The 21,465-nt window shown below is 35.4% G+C and overlaps 2 protein-coding genes across 3 annotated transcripts in view; both read right to left on the bottom strand.

The window, feature by feature from the left end:
- Nucleotides 1-104: 104 nt before the first annotated feature.
- On the bottom strand, nt 105-21,429 carry LOC127838330 (surfeit locus protein 2-like). Of its 2 annotated transcripts, XM_052366029.1 has the most exons (6): nt 21,284-21,429; nt 17,939-18,096; nt 16,817-16,920; nt 14,950-15,105; nt 12,782-13,053; nt 105-936 (listed from the first exon to the last, which is right to left on the bottom strand). In XM_052366029.1, the coding sequence occupies exons 1-6, from the start codon at nt 21,368-21,370 to the stop codon at nt 886-888; spliced, it is 828 nt and encodes a 275-aa protein (XP_052221989.1). In that variant the 5' UTR covers nt 21,371-21,429; the 3' UTR covers nt 105-885. The 2 variants fall into 2 exon arrangements, with proteins under 2 accessions (XP_052221989.1, XP_052221990.1); XM_052366030.1 differs by lacking the exons at nt 16,817-16,920; nt 21,284-21,429 and having other exon boundaries at nt 17,939-18,058.
- The window catches only part of LOC127838321 (zinc finger and BTB domain-containing protein 41-like), a 138,960-nt gene continuing 128,489 nt past the window's right edge, over nt 10,995-21,465 (bottom strand). The window contains exon 6 of the transcript XR_008029771.1: nt 10,995-11,158. The gene's annotated coding sequence lies outside the window, so the exon portion shown is untranslated. The remainder of the gene's footprint in view (nt 11,159-21,465) is intronic.

The raw sequence follows: 21,465 nt of genomic DNA, 5'->3' as shown, positions 1-21,465 counted from the left end.
ACTATTTATAATAATGTCATCAGAAAATGATGTAAACTAACACTATTCTTCCCATATTTGGGGCTTTATCAAACGGTTGCTGTAAATACAAGTAACACATTAAATTAATGAACCCAGTTTATAACCAACCTTTAAAACAGTGACAGTGTGTAGTATATCAATTGTCATAGAAAGCGATTGATGACAAAAAATACAATATTTAAATACTTGCTAAGCGCAAAAAGTAACTCAATTTCTCTTCCGTATGTACATTTACGTCTTACTATTTGAAATTAAATCCACATTATGATGGCATTTAAACTGCCTTATTTTTATATTTTGATTGAGTACAGCATACATTTTGTTGATGTGTTGTAAGGACCAATCTCATAAGGCATACGTTTTATGTTCCTCTACAAGGAGGTCATTAACATTGTATATAGTACAACTGTTTACTGTGTGTCTTATTGCAGTTTTATAAAATTATTCATGTAGCATTTGTTGTTAATTATAGCAAAATAAATACATTTACAACATGCAAGTATATGCTTTTGTGCATTTTTTTTAAATGTGAAATATATCATGCCTATAATTGACTTTTTTTACGGAAAACTAAGACAGAGAATGTTAACAATAACCTGAACATAAAACCAGGTCAATTTCATTTACTTAAATTTTGAATTTCATTAAAGTGCAATCCTATTCAAATCTAAATGGTTCCTTTGTCTTGGGACACCTTGCATGTTACTTTTAACTTTATACTTAACAATATTAACCAAGTTAAAATTGACTGATGCATTAATGCCTTAGGCATACTCAGTTATATCACTGAAGCATGATGGTCGTCAGCATATTCTGTACTATCCCTGACGCACTTGAATCAGGTTCTTGTATGATTATGTCCATTCAAGCTTTTTTCTGTCTCTTGTGCCACTTGTTTTTCTTGTTGTCACCTTTCTGAAACAGTAAAAAAGTTAAAATAAGCAAATGTGACAATGTCAACCAATGTGGAAACACACAGTGACAATGTCAACCAATGTGGAAACACACGTGACAATGTCTACCAATGTGGATTTACATGACAACGTCAACCAATGTTGACATTCACATTACAATGTCAAACCAATGCGGAAACTCACAAGACAATGACAAACCAATCTAGAAACACACATGAGGATGTCAAACCATTGTGGAAACACACATTAAAATGTGAAACCAATGTGGAAACACACATGTGGATACATGTGACAATGTGAAACCAATGTTGAAACATGTGACAATATCAAACCATTACGGAAACACACCTTATGTCAAACCAATGTTGAATCACACATGAAAATGTTTAACCAATTAGGAAACACACACGACAATGGCAAATCAATGTGGATACATGTGACAATGTCAAACCAATGTATATACATGTGACAATGTCAAACCAATGTGGAAACGTGACAATATCAAACCCATGTGGACACATGTGACAATGTCCAATCAATGTGGATACATACATGACAATGCCAAACCAATGTGAAAATAAACCTGACAATGTCAAACCAATGTAAAAACACACATGAAAATGTTGAACAAATGTGGATACATACATGCCAATGTCAATCCAATGTTGAAAAACACATTACAATATCAAAACAATGTGGAAACACACCTGCCAACGTCAAACCAATGTAGAAACTAACATGACAATGTCAAACCAATGTGGAAACACACCTGCCAATGTCATACCAATTTGGAAACTCACATGATTATTTAATTTTTAAAACCAATATGTTACCACAAATGACATTGTCAAACCAATTTGGAAACACACCTGACAATGTCAAATCAATGTGGAAACACACATGACAATGTCAAATCAATGTGAAAACACACCTGACAATGTAAAACCAATGTTGAAACATACTACTTATGTCAAGCCAATGAGGAAACAGACATTCCAATGTCAAACCAATGTGGAAACACACATGACAATGCCAATGTAGAAACACACCCGACAATGTAAAACCAATGTCGAAACTCACATGCCAATGTAAAAACAATGCGGAAACTCACATTACATTGTCAAACCAATGTAGAAAAACACCTGCCAATGTGAAACCAATGTGGAAACACACATGACAATGTCAATTCAATGTGGAAACACACCTGACAATGTCAAACCAATGTGGAAACACCTGACAATGCCAAATCAATTTGGAAACTCACATGACAATGTCAAACTAATGTAGAAACACACATGCCAATGTCAAACCAATGTAGAAACACACCTGACAATGTAAAACCAATGTTGAAACTCACATGACAATGTCAAATCAATGTGGAAACACACCTGCCAATGTCAAATGAATGTGGAAACACACATGACAATGTCAAACCAATGTAAAAACCCACCTGACAATTTAAAACCAATGTGGAAACGCACATGACAATGTCAAATCAATGTGGAAACACACCTGACAATGTCAAACTAATGTGGAAACACACATGACAATGTCAAACCAATGTACAAACACACCTGAAAAAGTAAAACCAATGTGGAAACTCACATGACAATGTCAAATCAATGTGGAAACACACCTGCCAATGTCAAACTAATGTGAAAACCAACATGACAATGTCAAACCAATGTAGACACACCTGACAATGTCAAACCAATGAGGAAACACACATGACAATGTAAAACCAATGTGGAAACAAACATGACGATGTAAAACCAATGTGGAAACACACATGACAATGTCAAACCAATGTGGAAACTCACCTGAAAATGTAAAACCAATGTGGAAACTCATCTGACAATGTAAAACCAATGTGGAAACTCACATGACAATGTCAAACCAATGTGGAAACACACCTGTCAATGTAAAACCAATGTGGAAACACACCTGCCATGTCATACCAATGTGGAAACACACCTGACAAATTGTCACAATGTCAAACCAATGTTGAAACACACATGACAAGTAAAATCAATGTGGAAACACACCTGCCAATGTCAAGTCAATGTGGAAACACACATGACAATGTCAAACCAATGTTAAAACACACCTGGCAATGTAAAACCAATGTGGAAACACACCTGCCAATGTCAAACCAATGTGGAAACACACCTGACAATGTCAAAGTTATTTGGAAACTCACATGACAATGTCAAACTTATGTAGAAACACACATGACAATGTCAAACCAATGCAGAAACACACCTGAAAATGTAAAACCAATGTGGAAACTCACATGACAATGTCAAATCAATGTGGAAACACACCTGCCAATGTCAAACTAATGTGGAAACACACATGACAATGTCAAACTGATGTAGACACACCTGACAATGTCAAACCAATGTGGAAACACACATGACAATGTAAAACCAATGTGGAAACACACATGACAATGTCAAACCAATGTGGAAACTCACATGACAATGTAAAACCAATGTGGAAACTCGCCTGACAGTGTAAAACCAATGTGGAAACTCACATGACAATGTCAACCCAATGTGGAAACACACCTGTCAATGTAAAACCAATGTGAAAACACACATGACAATGTAAAACCAATGTAGAAACACACCTAACAATGTAAAACCAATGTGGAAACACACCTGCCAATGTCAAACCGATTTGGAAACACACCTGCCAATGTAAAACCAATGTGGAAACACACCTGCCAATGTCAAACCCATTTGGAAACACACCTGCCAATGTCAAACCAATGTGGAAACGCACATGACAATGTAAAATCAATGTGGAAACAAACCTGCCAAAGTCAAGCCAATATGGCAACACACATGTCAATGTCAAACCAATGTAGAAACACACCTGGCAATGTAAAACCAATGTGGAAACACACCTGCCAATGTCAAGTCAATGTGGAAACACACATGACAATGTCAAACCAATGTTAAAACACACCTGGCAATGTAAAACCAATGTGGAAACACACCTGCCAATGTCAAACCAATGTGGAAACACACCTGACAATGTCAAAGTTATTTGGAAACTCACATGACAATGTCAAACTTATGTAGAAACACACATGACAATGTCAAACCAATGCAGAAACACACCTGAAAATGTAAAACCAATGTGGAAACTCACATGACAATGTCAAATCAATGTGGAAACACACCTGCCAATGTCAAACTAATGTGGAAACACACATTAAAATGTCAAACCAATGTAGACACACCTGACAATGTCAAACCAATGTGGAAACACACATGACAATGTAAAACCAATGTGGAAACACACATGACAATGTAAAACCAATGTGGAAACTTACATGGCAATGTAAAACCAATGTGGAAACTCGCTTAACAGTGTAAAATCAATGTGGAAACTCACATGACAATGTCAACCCAATGTGTAAACACACCTGTCAATGTAAAACCAATGTGAAAACAAACCTGCCAATGTAAAACCAATGTAGAAACACACATGTCAATGTCAAACCAATGTAGAAACACACCTGGCAATGTAAAACCCATGTGGAAACACACCTGTCAATGTCATCCCATTGTGGAAACACACATGACAATGTCAAATCAATGTGGAAACACACCTGACAATGTAAAAACAATATTGATAAATACTGCTTATGTCAAGCCAATTATGAAACAGACCTTCCAATGTCAAACCAATGTGGAAACAAACATGACAATGCCAAACCAATGTTATAACATACTGCTTATGTCAAGCCAATGAGGAAACAAATCTTCCAATGTCAAATCAATGTGGAAACACACATGCCAATGTCAAACCAATGTGAAAACACACAAGACAATGGCAAACCAATGAGGAAACACATCTGACAATGTCAAACCAATGTGGAAACACATCTGATAATGTCAAACCAATGTGGAAACACACCTGTCAATGTCAAATCAATGTGGAAATTCACATGACAATGTCAAACCAGTGTGGAAACACACAAGACAATTGCAAACCCATAAGGAAACACATTTGACAATGTCAAACCAATGTGGAAACACATCTGACAATGTCAAACTAATGTGGAAACTCACCTGTCAATGTCAAACCAATGTGGAAACACACATGACAATGTCAAACCAATGTGGAAACACACCTGACAATGTTAAATCAATGTGGAAACTCAGCTGCCAATGTCAAACCAATGTAGAAACACACCTGCAAATGTCAAACCAATGTGTAAACACACATGACAATGTCAAATCAATGTAGAAACACACCTGCAAATGTCAAACAAATGTAGAAACACATGTCAATGTCAAACTAATGTAGAAACACACCTGCAAATGTCAAACCAATGTGGAAACTCACATGACAATGTAAAACCAATGTGGAAACACACATGACAATGTCAAACCAATGTAGAAACACACCCGACAATGTCAAACCAATATGGAAACTAACATGACAATGTAATACCAATGTGGAAACACACATGACAATGTCAAACCAATGTGGAAACCTGCCTGAAAATGGAAAACCAATGTGGCAACACACATGGCAATGTCAAATCAATGTAGAAACTCACATGACAATGTTAAACCAATTTGGAAACACACCTGCCTCTGTCAAACCAATGTGGAAACACAACTGACAATGTCAAATCAATGTGGAAACACACCTGACAATGTAAAACCAATGTTGAAACATACTGCTTATGTGAAGCCAATGAGGAAACAGACCTGCCAATGTCAAACCAATGTGGAAACAAACATGACAATGTCAAACCAATGTGGAAACACACATGACAATGTCAAACTAATGTGCAAACACACATGGCAATGTCAAACAAATTCGGAAACTCGCATGACAATTTCAAACCAATTCGGAAACTCACATTGACGATTTCAAATTAATGTGGTAACAAACAAGGCAATGTAAAACCAATGTGAAAACACACCTGACAATGTCTTACCAACATTCAAACACACAGGGCAATCTCCAACCAATTTGAAAACTCACATGACAATGTCAAACCAATGTGGAAACCCACATGACAATCTCAAACCAATGTGGAAACACACATGACATTCTCAAACCAATGTGAAACACATTGGACAATGTCAAACCTATTTGGAAACTCACATGACAATATAAAACCTATTTGGAAACTCACATGACAATGTAAAACCAATGTGGAAACACATCTGACAATGTCAAATTAATGTGGAAACACATCTGACAATGTAAAACCAATGTGGAAACACATCTGACAATGTAAAACCAATGTGGAAACACACATGACAATGTCAAACCAATGTGGAAACACACATGAAAATGTCAAACCAATGTGGAAACACATCTGACAATGTCAAAGCAATGTGGAAACACATCTGAAAATGTCAAACCAATGTGGAAACACATCTGACAATTTCAAACCAATGTGGAAACACACCTGACAATGTAAAACCAATGTGGAAACTCACTTGACAATGTCAAACCAATGTGGAAACACATCTGACAATGTCAAACCAATGTACACACACACACCTGACAATGTCAAACTAATGTGGAAATTCACCTGACAATGTCAAACCAATATGGAAACACACATGACGATATCAAACTAATGTACAAACAAACCTGACAATTTCAAACTTATGTGGAAACTCACCTGACAATGTCAAACCAATGTGGAAACACACATGACGATGTCAAACTAATGTACAAACACACCTGACAATGTCAAACTAATGTGGAAACACACCTGACAATGTCAAACTAATGTGGAAACTCAAATGACAGTGTAAATCCAATGTGGAAACACACCTGACAATTTAAAACCAATGTGGAAACTCACATGACAATGTAGAACCAATGTAGAAACACACCTGACAATGTCAAACTAATGTAGAAACACACCTGACAATGTCAAACCAATGTACAAACACACCTAAAATGTCAAACTAATGTAGAAACACACCTGACAATGTCAAACCAATGTAGAAACTCAGATGACAGTGTAAAACCAATGTGAAAGCACACCTGCCAATTTCAAGCTAATGAGGAAACAGATCTGCCGATGTCAAACCAATGTGTTAACAAACATGACAATGTCAATCCAATGTGGAAACACACATGACAATGCCAAACCAATGTGCAAACACACATGACAATGTCAAACTAATCTACAAACACACCTGACAATGTCAAACTAATGTGGAAACACACCTGGCAATGTTAAACTAATGTGGAAACTCAAATGACAGTGTAAATCCAATGTGGAAACACACCAGACAATTTAAAACCAATGTGGAAACTCACATGACAATGTAGAACCAATGTAGAAACACACCTGACAATGTCAAACTAATGTAGAAACACACCTGACAATGTCAAACCAATGTACAAACACACCTGACAATGTCAAACTAATGTAGAAACACACATGACAATGTCAAACCAATGTAGAAACTCAGATGACAGTGTAAAACCAATGTGAAAGCACACCTGCCAATTTCAAGCAAATGAGGAAACAGATCTGCCGATGTCAAACCAATGTGTTAACAAACATGACAATGTCAATCCAATGTGGAAACACACATGACAATGTCAAACCAATGTGCAAACACACATGACAATGTCAAACCATTTTGGAAACTCACATGACAATGTCAAACCAATCTGAAAACAGAACTGACAATGTCAAACCAATGTGGAAACACATGTGACAATATCAATCCAATGTGGAAACACACATGACAATGTCAAACAAATGTAGAAACACACCTGACAATGTAAAGCCAATGTGGAAACATACATGACAATGTCAAGCTCAATGTAGACATATATCTGACAATATCAAAACAATGTAGAAACACACATGACAATGTCAAACCGGTGTGGAAACACACATGACAATGTCAAACCAATGTGGAAACACACCTGACAATGTCAAACCAATGTGGAAACACACCTGACAATGTCAAGCTCAATCTGCTTTTGACCATATTTTCATAACTTGGCAAACTAGTTAAACCTTATTGTTGTATGCATTGAACTTACACAAATCTAACAATTGATGTTGACATAAACGTTAAGTATTAACAATCTTAAATTCAAAGGTATATTTGATCAGTTTTATAAATTCAAATACACCAGCAATATGTAATTCAGCCAGAAAATAATACATTTTTTTAATTTTACTTAATTTTCCAAAGAAAAAAGTATCAATACAGACCGATTACTTTATCTGGTCAGAAATGTATCTAGCACATAAGTCTACTAGAAATGGCGCCGCAGAAGCCGACGCGTATCCCCACTCCACATGTTTGAACCAGGGGGCACCCCAGGGTTGGTAATAGGGCCATGCATAGTTGAGATTGACCATATTGTCATAAGAGATGTTCAGTATCAATTGGAAGTGAATTGGTGTAGAAATTAAGAAGTTAATGTAAAATATCATAAAACAAGAGATGTATTTGTAAGAAACACAATGCCCCCTCCTGCGCTGCTTTGATTTATTTTAAAAAGAATTATCAGTTGGCAGGTTCATTACTTACCTCTCTTTAAAGCTTATTACTTCCCTTGGATTCAAAATGTGCAGCTCCATGAGATACACATGCATGTCAAATAAATGTCAAGTTGCTATCTTCAATATTGCAAAAGTTAAGGCCAATGCACTATACCAGGGCATAAAAATAAGTGAAAATCCCTGACCCGGCCTCACCCCAACCCCCATAACTTTTGACCCAGGGGTCAGTTAAAAATTCCAAATAGTGCAGGGTCGCACATATGCTCATAGCTACCATGTGTGTAAGTTTCAAGGTTCTAGTGCTTATAGTGTAGGAGGAGATAGTCGCCAGGAAGGTCGGACAGACAGACGGAGGAGATAACCATAATATCCCCACGCTTTTCAACAAGAGAGCCTGAAAGGCCCAAAGTCGCTCACCTGAGATTCAAAGGAACTGACCTGTTCTGTGCAGCCCAAGATGTCATTAGAACAATATGTTCTTACCAACTTTCATGACTAGTGAACACCCTGGCAGCCACGTTTTTCAACAGACCAGAACCTTTTTCATACACATCCAAGATATCATTTAAACAAATAAACTGACAAAGTTTCATGAAGATTCATCAGTACATATAAGTAAAAATGCTCCGCCCACTGGTGGCCATGTTTTTCAAGCAACTGGAACCACTTTGGAACTTGTCCAAAATATAAATGGGACAAATCTTCAGACAAAGTTTCATGATGATCGTACAATGAATATGTTTTCTAGAGTGTTAACAAGGTTTAACTATAGCTATATAAGGAAAAATGCCACGCCCCCTTGGCGGCCATGTTTTTCCACTAACCGGAACTATTTTCGAACTCATCCAAGATATCATTGGGATAAATCATCTGACCAAGTTTCATGATGACGGACAATAAATGTGGCCTCTAGCGTGTTAACAAGGTTTTACTAAAGCATGATATATAGATATATTAGGAACAAGGGACAAAATTGTCACAAAACCAGGTTTTCATTGTGAAAAAAAAATCTGATAAAGGGAGAAAACTCAAACTGAACTTTTGAAATGAACAAACAAAATTAACCCCCTTTGTAAGTTTGTTTTTAAAAAAATCTATTTTTAGTCGTGGCGACCTTGACATTGGAGATATTGACGTGATTCTTTCGTGCAACACACTGTCCCATGATGGTGAACAAATGTGCCAAATGATTTTAAAATCTCACAAAGAATGACATAGTTATGGCCAGGACAAGCACATTTATGGCCATTTTTGACCTTTGAACTCAAAGTGTGACCTTGACCTTGGAGATATCGACGTAATTATTTCGCGCGACACACCGTCCAATGATGGTGAACAAATGTGCAAAATGATTTTAAAATCTGACAATGAACGACATAGTTATGGCCCGGACAAGCTTGTTCCGCCCGCCCGCCAGCCAGCCAGCCAGCCCGCCCGCATTCGCCAATCTAATAACCAGTTTTTTCCTTCGGAAAACCTGGTTAAAAATGCCCCGCCCCCTGGTGGCCATGTTTTTCAAGCAAACGTAACCATTTTCGAACTCATCTAAGATATCATTGAGACCAATCTTCCAGCCAAATTTCATGAAGATTGGACAATAAATGTGGCCTCTTGAGTGTTAACAAGGTTTTACTATAGCCATATAAGGAAAACTGCCCCGCCCCTGGCGGCCATGTTTTTTCACCAATCTGGACCATTTTCAAACTTGTCCGAGATATTAATGAAACCAAAGTTTTGACCACATTTCATGATGATTGGGCAAAAATTGTGACTTCTAGAGTGTTCACAAGGTTTCTCTATAGCCATATAAGGAATACTGCTCTCCCCCTGGCGGCCATGTTTTTCAACGGACCGGAACCATTTTTGAACTCAACCAACATATCATTTAGACACACATTTTGACAAAGTTACATGAAGATTGGGCATCAAATGTGACTTCTACAGTGTTCACAAGGTTTTTCTTTTTTTTGACCTAGTGACCTAGTTTTTGACCCAGCATGACCCAGTTTCGAACTCAGTCGAGGTATCAATGGAACAAATGTTATGACCAAATTACATGAAGATCAGACAATAAATGTGGCCTCTAGAATGTTCACAAGACAAAATGTTGACGACGCACTACAGACAAAAAGCGATCACAAAAACTCACCATGAGCATGTTGTGCTCAGGTGAGCTAAAAAGCGTGGGGATAATAAACCTGAAACAGTGGCATTAAAGACATAATTGCATACCTGTAGTAGTTTCAGACTTATAGTAATGCAAACTTAAATTGAACAAGAGGGCCATGATAGCCCTGAATCGCTCACCTGACTATCCAAATACAATCCCAACCCAGATTTCATCAAGATAAACATTCTGACCAAATTTTATAAAGATTGGATGAAAACTGTGACCTCTTTTGTCTACACAAGGTTTTTCTATTATTTGACCAAGTGACCTACTTTTTGACCCCAGATGACCTAAATACAATCCCAACCCAGATTTCATCAAGATAAACATTCTGACCAAATTTCATTAAGATTGGATGAAAACTGTGACCTCTACTGTCTACACAAACAAATTGTTGACAGTTTTGTCTATTATTTGACCTAGTGACCTAGTTTTTTACCTCAGATGACCCAAATACAATCCCAACCCAGATTTCATCAAGATAAACATTCTGACCAAATTTCATAAAGATTGGATGAAAACTGTGACCTCTACTGTCTACACAAGGTTTTTCTATTATTTGACCTAGTTTTTGACCTTGTGACCTAGTTTTTTACCCCAGATGACCCAAATACAATCCCAACCCAGATTTCATCAAGATAAACATTCTGACCAAACTTCATAAAGATTGGATGAAAACTGTGACCTCTACTGTCTACACAAGGTTTTTCTATTATTTGACCTAGTTTTTGACCTAGTGACCTAGTTTTTGACCCCAGATGACCCAAATACAATCCCAACCCAGAATTCATCTAGATAAACATTCTGACCAAATTTCATAAAGATTGGATGAAAACTGCGACCCGTATTGTCTACACAAGGTTTTTCTATTATTTGACCTAGTTTTTGACCTAGTGACCTAGTTTTTGACCCCAGATGACCCAAATACAATCCCAACCCAGATTTTATCAATATAAACATTCTTACCTAATTTCATAAAGATTGGATGAAAACTGTGACCTCTACTGCTACACAAACAAATTGTTGACGGATGCACGCACGCACATACGGACGCCGGACATCACACGGTCACATAAGCTCACCATGTCACCTCGTGAAAAGTAGCAAACCACATGACTATGTAATAAAACTAGATTTCAAACGTTTTACCAATGAGATTATATAAGTACCTGTGCACTCCCAGGCAAAGTCAGTATATAAGCCACCTACACACAAGATTTCAACCCAAAATCTACTGTGCAACTTAAGGACGTGAATTGAAACTGTTTTGTAATTTTAGTAATTGTGACCGTGATCTGACTGGCCCCAAATGCAATCCCAAGCTAGATCTACACAATTTTATGAAAATATATCTAGCCTAACTACAGTAATGGAGAATAATATCAAATCGGTTTTCAACAGCACTGACCTTGACTTAACTCATGGCTCCAAAGTTTCATCAAGGTTAATAAATGAAAAATTAAAGTTACTGATAAGCAAACCAAGCTTTTTCTTTGCCATTTTAGAAAAAAACAATTTTTCCATTGGGATTTTTTTCGCACAAAAAGTACTGTTTGGGAAAAACTAACCTAATATAATCCTTTACAATAATTCAAATTATAAGAACAAAAACACATAAATTATAGTCATATACTCTTTTTTTTTAGATGAAATTGAAAAAACATTGAGATACTTTAATCATTAGACACTTATTTGAAAAAAAGTATTATCATTAAAGATCATGTAAAAAATATAAGGTTCAACTTCAATACCAATCTGTTTTAAATATAGAGATATCGAGCAGTTGCATGCAAACATTAACCAGATTTTTTAAAACAAAAAGAGGCATAATTCTGCTAAATTGCAGGCATGAGTTATGGAACTTGGTCGGTGACTTAAAAAATGACCCGAACACAGGTGCACAGTTTCTATTGAATACCTGATGTAGAAACAGTGACATGGAGTTAATCTTAAGTAACTGGAGCACTACAGGGACACTGATATCAAAGTGAGTAGAATATATGGGGCATTTGGATGAATAGAATATCTAATAATGATACAGAATTACAACATAAATAATACTTTATTTGTTAACATTTGCTTGAATATTGTTTTGTTATATTTTAAATATGTTTTCCACATTGGTTTGACATTGTCAAGTAACAGTTTTACCTTCACTCGTTTTGGTCCACTATTTGTCACTGAATCATTCTCTTGCAAGTTTGTATTAGTGTTCTTTCCATCAGTCTGTGAGTTATCTGCTTTCATTTTTAAACTGTTTTCTTCTGTGTTTCCTAAGTCTTCAAACTCAAAGTCTGAATCCTCTAATGAGCTGTCTACGGCCTTGTTTTCATCATCTTCTTCATCCTTATCTTCTTCATCCTCATCTTCTTCATCCTCATCTTCTTCATCTTCATCCTCCTCATCATCAGTTGGTTGTCCCGCTGGCAAAGAAAATATCATAAACACATACACCATTGTTACATTTTAACTGCTCTTTGACTGGGTCTTATTTTGATGAAACTGGGATCTTACCATCACAACCGTATAAACAACAAACCTGTTATGTATGAAGACCTATATATCTATGACCTCGACTTTCTGAGGATTAACATGATACTGAAATATAATGTGTTTACGTCCGCCATGAAATTTCCTGGTTTATGAAAAATGACAATTTCATGCACACATAAATTTGTGGATTTATGATCTTTGTAAAAAAAAGGAGTATGTGTTGTTTAGTCGATAATTGTTCATAAGATGCGTAGGCAGTATATTACTATAGCGTAGCCACTATAGAAAATGGAACCTGTTAAGCCCATGCTAATTAACTATTCCATTGATATGACAAACACCATACCACAAATAAATAAGTTTTTTCCTCTCTTAAAAAAGCATATAAATTTTTTCAATCAGGTGTTTATCACTGTGAAACAAATTGTCATTTATTGCTTTCAAACCACGCATTTAGGTTAATAAAATTCATCATCCCTGAAAACCCAATACTCCCACTGGGCATGAAGGATGTTCACAATTTGAGCTTATCCTTACTTATCTACCTAAATGTAAATGTTTAAGTTATCAGTACCAATACAGCTTTACTGCATGAGTTTCTACATGAGGGGTCATGTGTCAGCCTAATACACAATGTAATGCACTCTCAGTCAGTAGAGAAGTTGATTTCAAATGAAACACATGAAATGTGTATGGATTATGTTGGATAATAATGTTAATTGGGTCTAATGTAATTTGTTTTTTAAATATAATTTAAAATAACTGTTTATCAGAATTATAAATAAGTGGATCAGTCCACCTACTAAATCAACTGAAATAAATAAGTGGATCAGTCCACCTACTAAATCAACTGAAATAAATAAGTGGATCAGTTCACCTACTAAATCAACTGAAATAAACAAGTGGATCAGTTCACCTACTAAATCAACTGAAATAAATAAGTGGATCAGTTCACCTACTAAATCAACTGAAATAAACAAGTGGATCAGTTCACCTACTAAATCAACTGAAATAAATAAGTGGATCAGTTCACCTACTAAATCAACTGAAATAAACAAGTGGATCAGTTCACCTACTAAATCAACTTAAAGAAATAAGTGGATCAGTCCACCTACTAAATCAACTGAAATAAATAAGTGGATCAGTCCACCTACATAATCAACTGAAATAACAAGTGGATCAGTTCACCTACTAAATCAACTGAAATAAACAAGTGGATCAGTTCACCTACTAAATCAACTGAAATAAACAAGTGGATCAGTTCACCTACTAAATCAACTGAAATAAATAAGTGGATCAGTCCACCTACTAAATCAACTGAAATAAATAAGTGGATCAGTCCACCTACTAAATCAACTGAAATAAATAAGTGGATCAGTCCACCTACTAAATCAACTGAAATAAATAGCCCTGGAATAATCATGATTTTCCAGTAATATAAAAGCATTTACAATCCAATAATCAATAAATACAGTGCATTAAATCAGTAGAGCAGCAACAGTGAAAACTCAAATTGTAAACCTTAATGTAATAAGTTTAGTAAATTGCAGTGTCATACCTAAAGTTTTTAATTGTTAAGTTAGTTGGTTTACCTCAACTTTCTTTCAAAGAAACAATTGTTAACATTCATGTTCCAGGCAAAGAAATTTTCTATATGAACCTTGCTCTAGGAAAAACAGTCTTAATGCCAGTGTCGTCCCAGATTAGCCTGTGCAGTCTTAATGCCAGTGTCGTCCCAGATTAGCCTGTGCAGTCCGCACGCATAAATGCCTGTTTTCCCAGAGTGAGGCTCATTTAATTTCTAAATATTCCCAGATCCAACCCACCAGGATGCAGGTCACTGAGGCTGTCTGTTTCACTCATGTCACCCTCGTCATCTGCATCTTTCACGGAGTTCTTCCCCTTGCCAAGATCCCGGTCCTGAACCTTCCTACGGCCCCGCGGTGGTTTGAACTCAGTGCCATTCCTCTGACATTCCTCCCCTGATTACATTATCAATAAATTAAACTAACATGATTTGAAATTAGTGTCTTATAACTCCTTTCCTGCATTTCTTTTTTAAAGCGGCATTTTCACAGATTTTTGCATGTATTGAAGTTTGTCATTAAATGCTTTATATTGATAAATGTCAAATTGGATCTAAAAAGCTCCAGTAAAAAAAACATGAATAAAATTAAAGAAAAAAACAACAACCTCAACTGGGCTCAAACCACTGACCCTAGAGTAAAAGTCTATCGCGTAGACCACTCGGCCATCTGTGATAAAACAATGAATGATGTATTTTATACTTAATATAAGCAATCCTCGTAGTGTAACAAAATACAACAAAAACAACAGAAAGCTCCAAATTATTTAATTGTTTCGCGTTGCAACGCTTTATCATTTTCAGGTTTTGAAATCATCAAAAGATACATATATTGGATAATTTAGAGCATGGTAAATGTTCAGTATTACTGTTTCCTCACAAATATCATAACTACAAATACAACAAAAATTTGCGAATCTGAAACTAATAATTTTAATTTTGTCAATTTACCAAAATGTAAAATGGTCCCTTTAATAAATGCAACTTACATGATGATTGGCAAAAAAGAGTAGTGTTCCGTAGTGTTCATAAGTATTTGCTATAATATTTTATTTTGTTACCTAATTTTTGACCCTATATGAATCAGTTTTAAGCTCAGGCAATATAACACTGGGACAAATGTTTTGAACAAGTTTTATTAAGATTAGACAATAAATGTGGTTTCCAAGAGAGTTCACAGAGTAAATGTTGAAGTCAGACAACAAACGATGGATGAAAGGTGATTACAAAAGCTTACCATGATCACGTTGTCCTCATTTGAGCTAATAAGTAAGGGAAAAAAGAAATTCCTGGAAAAGCTAACTAAAAGTGAAATTCTAATTTATCTACAATTTATTTACAAAAATTAAATGACCACAAACAGTAAATTTAAAACTAGTAGGTTTTGGCAAATACTTTGTACCTGGACAAATAATTCACTTAAATATTTACATAGCCCTGACCTAGATCAGTATGTAAGCATATACAGTCGAACCTGAGGGCGCGGCCACATGAGCTAAGCGGCCAACCTGCCGTATGTGGCCAGTTCAGGTCCACTCGTTCATTTCTGCTCTTTAAAAGTCTGTGTTAAGCACTATTCTCTCGTATGCAGCCAGCAGCCAGTCTTCTTTGTCCAAACAACAAAATTTGACATGTGTATTACGGTCGCATGACCCAATTACATGCTCTCCATACAAAGACTGATTTATTGCACCTCAGACCTAGTGTCGAGAACGAAGTAATCTCACAAAATCTCGGTGATTCAAACATAAGTATTAGTGGGAATGGTTAGAAACAACAGAGGATAAAAATCAGAAAGCAATACCACTTCTGAATCAATACAGAAGATCGAATGTCCTGGAAAGGCAAAGTGTTTTCCATGTGAACAAATCTTGAACTACAGATCCCGTGGTAAATTGTCGTTTTTTTTAGACTGTGACAGTGAATACCGTATTTCAAGGGTAAAGACATTAAGAATAAAACAGGATTGGAAACCTTTTAATTTTGCTCAGCTGACCCTCAACTTCCTTAAATTGTGCTAAGCAGCAAACCTGTCGTATGTAGCCAGTTTGGGTATGTCCCTTCACTGGCTGCTTACCACAGGTTTTACTGTATACATATGTACATACATCTTGCCAAAGCTCGCGTGTATTTCTTGCCATTCACATGTCTATCAACGTGGGTGACTGTCTTGTTCACATGACGAAAAGTGAGCTTGCAAAATAACTGGTGCCTGAAAATATATTGTTAAAGGTTTCCAAGTTTATATTTTCAATATTCTTTTTTAATCATTCTTTGTTATTTCCAGACAGTTAAAAAAGTATACTTAGACCAGCCTGATTTTAAGTCCCAATGGATCAAAATGGTCAGGACAGGAAAGAGAACTCTGAGCCATCAGATATTACCCAAACTGAAGACAAGAGTTTGACAGTTTGAGGTATCTGAAGTCAACTGAACATTTTAACACCTGTACTATTAAGAAAGGGGGATTGTGGCTTGCATAGTCAGCCTTTGGAACATTCCTCTTCACACAATACGTGCATGTAGATAAGGCTTTGTAGTACAAATATGCAAACTGGTATGATTGTGACATGGAAGGAAAGAAAGACGTCTATCGATTCTGAGGTCAACAGGTCAGAGGTCAAGATCACTGGGCTTGTAAGATGAAATTTAGAAGGACCATAGTACCAATAATACCAATAAAAAACACCCTTTAACAAGAATTTCAAACATGATAAAACACCACCTTATAATATGACACTGAATTCCATATTTTTTATAGAATATGGTACTGGCTGCAATAAAACAGTTCAACCATTATAACTTAATCCTCTTAAAAAGGGTCTTTACCGAAACAAAATTGTTCAAGCCAGTTTATGTCTTGTTTGTTGTTCAAGCCAGTTTATGTCTTGTTTGTAAAATAACTGCTTACATTTTAAAAGCTTATACATGTATGATGTATGAAAAACATTTAATATAACTATTAGTTATAGATTTATAATTACATGATGAAAAATTATCTGGTAAGTGTTTGTGAACTCACACATCCATTAGGAAATGTACCTGCTAATATTATAATTATTTGTTTAATACTACAATTATTTGTCAAAAATAAAATTATATTAAACAAAATTTATTATTTAAGCTTAAAGTAAAATGTATAATATAATGAGAATAAAAAAACTATCAAACAAAAAACACAAGATAATAACAAGTGACACAATATAGACTACAAAGAATAAACAATTTACTCATGGTGTTTCTTTGTGCTGGGTTCCAGATGTGGCTTATATTTTTCAAACAGTTGGTCATCCCTCTCTTGAAGTTTCTGAAACTTCTTTCCATTAACATAACTATTAATTATGTCCAATTTGCATGGCATCTCATGACCGGAAAGACAGCATTGAACCTGAAACAATAAAACCAGTGTTTTAATTCGTAATCTTCTGAGGATGCCAAAAAGCACTGTATCATAATGCAATGATTATATTGTTAGGAAAGTCAGTCAGTCCTAAAGTCTGCAGATCACTATCCTGTTTTTATCGGAATTTGGTATCTAGAAATGAAGCATGTCTGAAAATGTGTTTTTTAAAGTTTAACCCTTTCCCACTCAGAGCCAAAGTGGAAATGGCTATGTGCAAACAGCATAAAACCAGAACAGCCTGCAAATGACTCGCAGTCTGTTCAGGTTTTATGCTGTTTGCTGCTCATTAGTAACTTAGGGTTGAACTTCAACATGAAGCCTTTAAAACTTGAATATAGTAAGAAAGGTATTTAATTAAATGTTACTTTCTAAGGGACTAAAAATGTGTCAAAATACGTATCTAAGTGGTAAAGGGTTAACTATTAAACTGAAGTTTTAAAACTTGAAACATCCATAAAATTCATTTTTAATTATATGCTTAAACTACACACAAATTAAAATTGCTTAAGCTTTTTCGTGTTGTGTCTGTTGTATCAGTTTTTTTATGGAATTATTTTACTTAAGTATAAAATTGTAAATATTGTGAACATTGGTATAATTGATTAATTCCCAATCATTTGTTATTATTACACCAATTACTTATTAAAGTGTGCTGTGATATTGGAAGTAAGTTTGCATGCATCCTCAATAAATTATTAGAAAAATATTTATAGACTAAGAGTCATGTTTTATGAGAATTTTTAATGGAGGCTGCTCGCTTAATTTGTCAGAAAGCCGTTTGCTGGTTGCAGCATGGCATCACATGTGACTTCTGTAACAAACGGCAGCATTGCACATGCAATACAAGAAAATGTTTATTTGAACAATATTGAGTTTCAAAATTAAAAGATTTCTAACAGTCAATTCAGTTATGTATTGAGTATTAGCCAAAATAATTATTTTTTATAACTCCAATTATTGGATAATACCCAGGTTTTCCGAAATAATTAATCACTCTTAACTTTCGGAAAGTTGCATTTTTATCAGCAATCAATCTATTTGCATAAATCCTGACACATAACACATGTGTTTTACAACCTGATAATTGTCATACAACCTTGCAGATGAATGTTAAAAATTACTGGACTTCACATTTGTGTGAATAGGCATGTACAGTGGAATTCCTCTAAACCGGACGCCTCCGGGACCGAACGAAATTCCGGATTTGAGAGGATTTCAGTTTAGAGGGGAAATGGACTTTTCTACTTTCAGAAGGTCTATTACATAGCCTTATGTGGAAAAAATACACACTTTCAGCAAATAGTAATAGTTTATTTATATATAGCATCCATTCATATTGTAACACATAAGAACAACCAATGAGACATGTACACAGACATTTTTTCGCACGATATCCCGATCGTCGACTTTCCTATCCCATATTTCTCTGACAGCATCTTGAGTGTAGGTTTAGGCAACATCTTCGATTCTTTGATCAGTTTGTGTTTGTCTATTCCAAGCGCCTTTGTTAGAAGGATGTTCGGACATTTAAGACGTAGTTATTTTAATTTCCAATTTAAAAATCTAAATGCATGTCTAAATTCAACTGCTTCAAGAACTCTGCAAATCACCATTTTATATGACACTAAATTAGCAATTGTAATAAACAATTTAAAATAAAATAGCATTAAACTTATTAAGATTTAGCACGGCTTCCAACGTCAAAGACAAAACACATTAAAGCCTAAATGACACTATTGTTTGTTCTCAGTAATCTTAATCAGTATTATCACTTCTATTGATCGATATGTACATCACAGGCCAAGTCTCTTTAAATTGGTTTGCGATTTTTACAGTTTGCAAAATTTTCGACCACATTTATTAATTTTGCGCGTCTTTAATCCGCTATTCACAAGTGTTTGACTCAGGTGCAATAAACCTGTCCATACCGGTTTAGAGAGGTACAATTACGTATGGAATGACCCAATTCTGATCCAAAGAATGACCGGTATTCGGAATTGAGGGGATTACGGTCTTGAGGAGATATTTTACGCATGGTTTTATAGGGAAAAAAATGGGGCCGAACAATTTGTCTGGTTAAAAGAGGATTCCGATATAGAGAGGATCCGGTTTAGAGGGTTTCTACTGTATATGGGTAATAGACAATAGCTTTATTTGATAATTAATAAAGGTTTCTCAGAAAGGAAACAACTTCTGCTTAAAGCAATCACAGATTTTGGTGTGTATCATTTACGGAACAACTGTATGTTAATTAGTACCCAATATGTTGATTTGGTAGAAAAAGACAAATATTTGTGGCGTTTTTACTAAAATTGGGAAATTAGTGTTGTTGTTTTTTTGCTAAAAAATGCTTCAAAATTTAAAATAGAAGTGTTTTCAGTATTATAGTTACTAAGGATGAACTTATATGGCTGTAAAAAAAACACTGACATCTTGTCAATTATATTATCTTATTACTCCTATTGAGTTTATTTTTAAAAATTAATAAAAAAGAGGTGTTTACTCTTTTTTATGTGCAGTTTGAGTTTATCAAGTTAAGATAATTGTTAAAATATAGCCGCAATTTCCAGCTATTTAGTTGTCGTCTTGTGCTGTGAGGAAGAAGCCAGATGAACTGGAGGAATCCCCAACTGTGTGGCATGGTGAAAATCAACCGAACTCACATGCTTCCACGAACATGGATTAAACCAGGGTCACCTAGGTGAGAAGTGTGTGTTCCAACCACTGCACTTGCAGGCCAGCCGAATGTTTACCCCATATATTTACATAAAAAGGACTTGGCAGAGTATAAAACAGTCATTGGGGCCGAATAATTCATGCACATAACCATGGTCTTACGTTCTTAACAATAGCAATTTCATAAATACGAGAAATAAATTGATTAACACCAGCCAAGAGAATTTTCCTACAGGTCCCTGAGAAAGAGTACGTTTTAAAGACTCTTTTACCAAATAATTATGGGAAGTAAATCAGCAGTTTTGGTTGGCGTCAGCATTCGATGTTCAAAATGAGCACTGGATAAGCAATTCTCAAAATTATCCTAAATTCTAAAAAAAATCAGTTAATATCGCGAAATAAAATGACAAAGATGAATTGCCTTGTTGACACTACACAGCATACCACCAATACATGCACAAATAAATATACTATATTGTTCGTATTTTAAAACAACCTTATTTTCGTTTCTGTTGTATTTTAGAGTTGGGAGTCGATTTAAAAGTAATATAATTTCTTTTGACAGCTCTACACGTGGTTCCATGTTTTTGTAAATATAGACTGTGTAGCGAAATAAACTACATAATCGACTAGTTTGTTGAACTGAGGAAAAACGCAGTCAATTGTGTACGGATAGCT

Source organism: Dreissena polymorpha, chromosome 7 (genome assembly GCF_020536995.1).
Source record: "Dreissena polymorpha isolate Duluth1 chromosome 7, UMN_Dpol_1.0, whole genome shotgun sequence".
NCBI classification, from domain to species: domain Eukaryota; kingdom Metazoa; phylum Mollusca; class Bivalvia; order Myida; family Dreissenidae; genus Dreissena; species Dreissena polymorpha.
The sequence above is the reverse complement of the archived record's forward strand: the minus strand, read 5'-3'. Positions and strand labels throughout refer to the sequence as shown.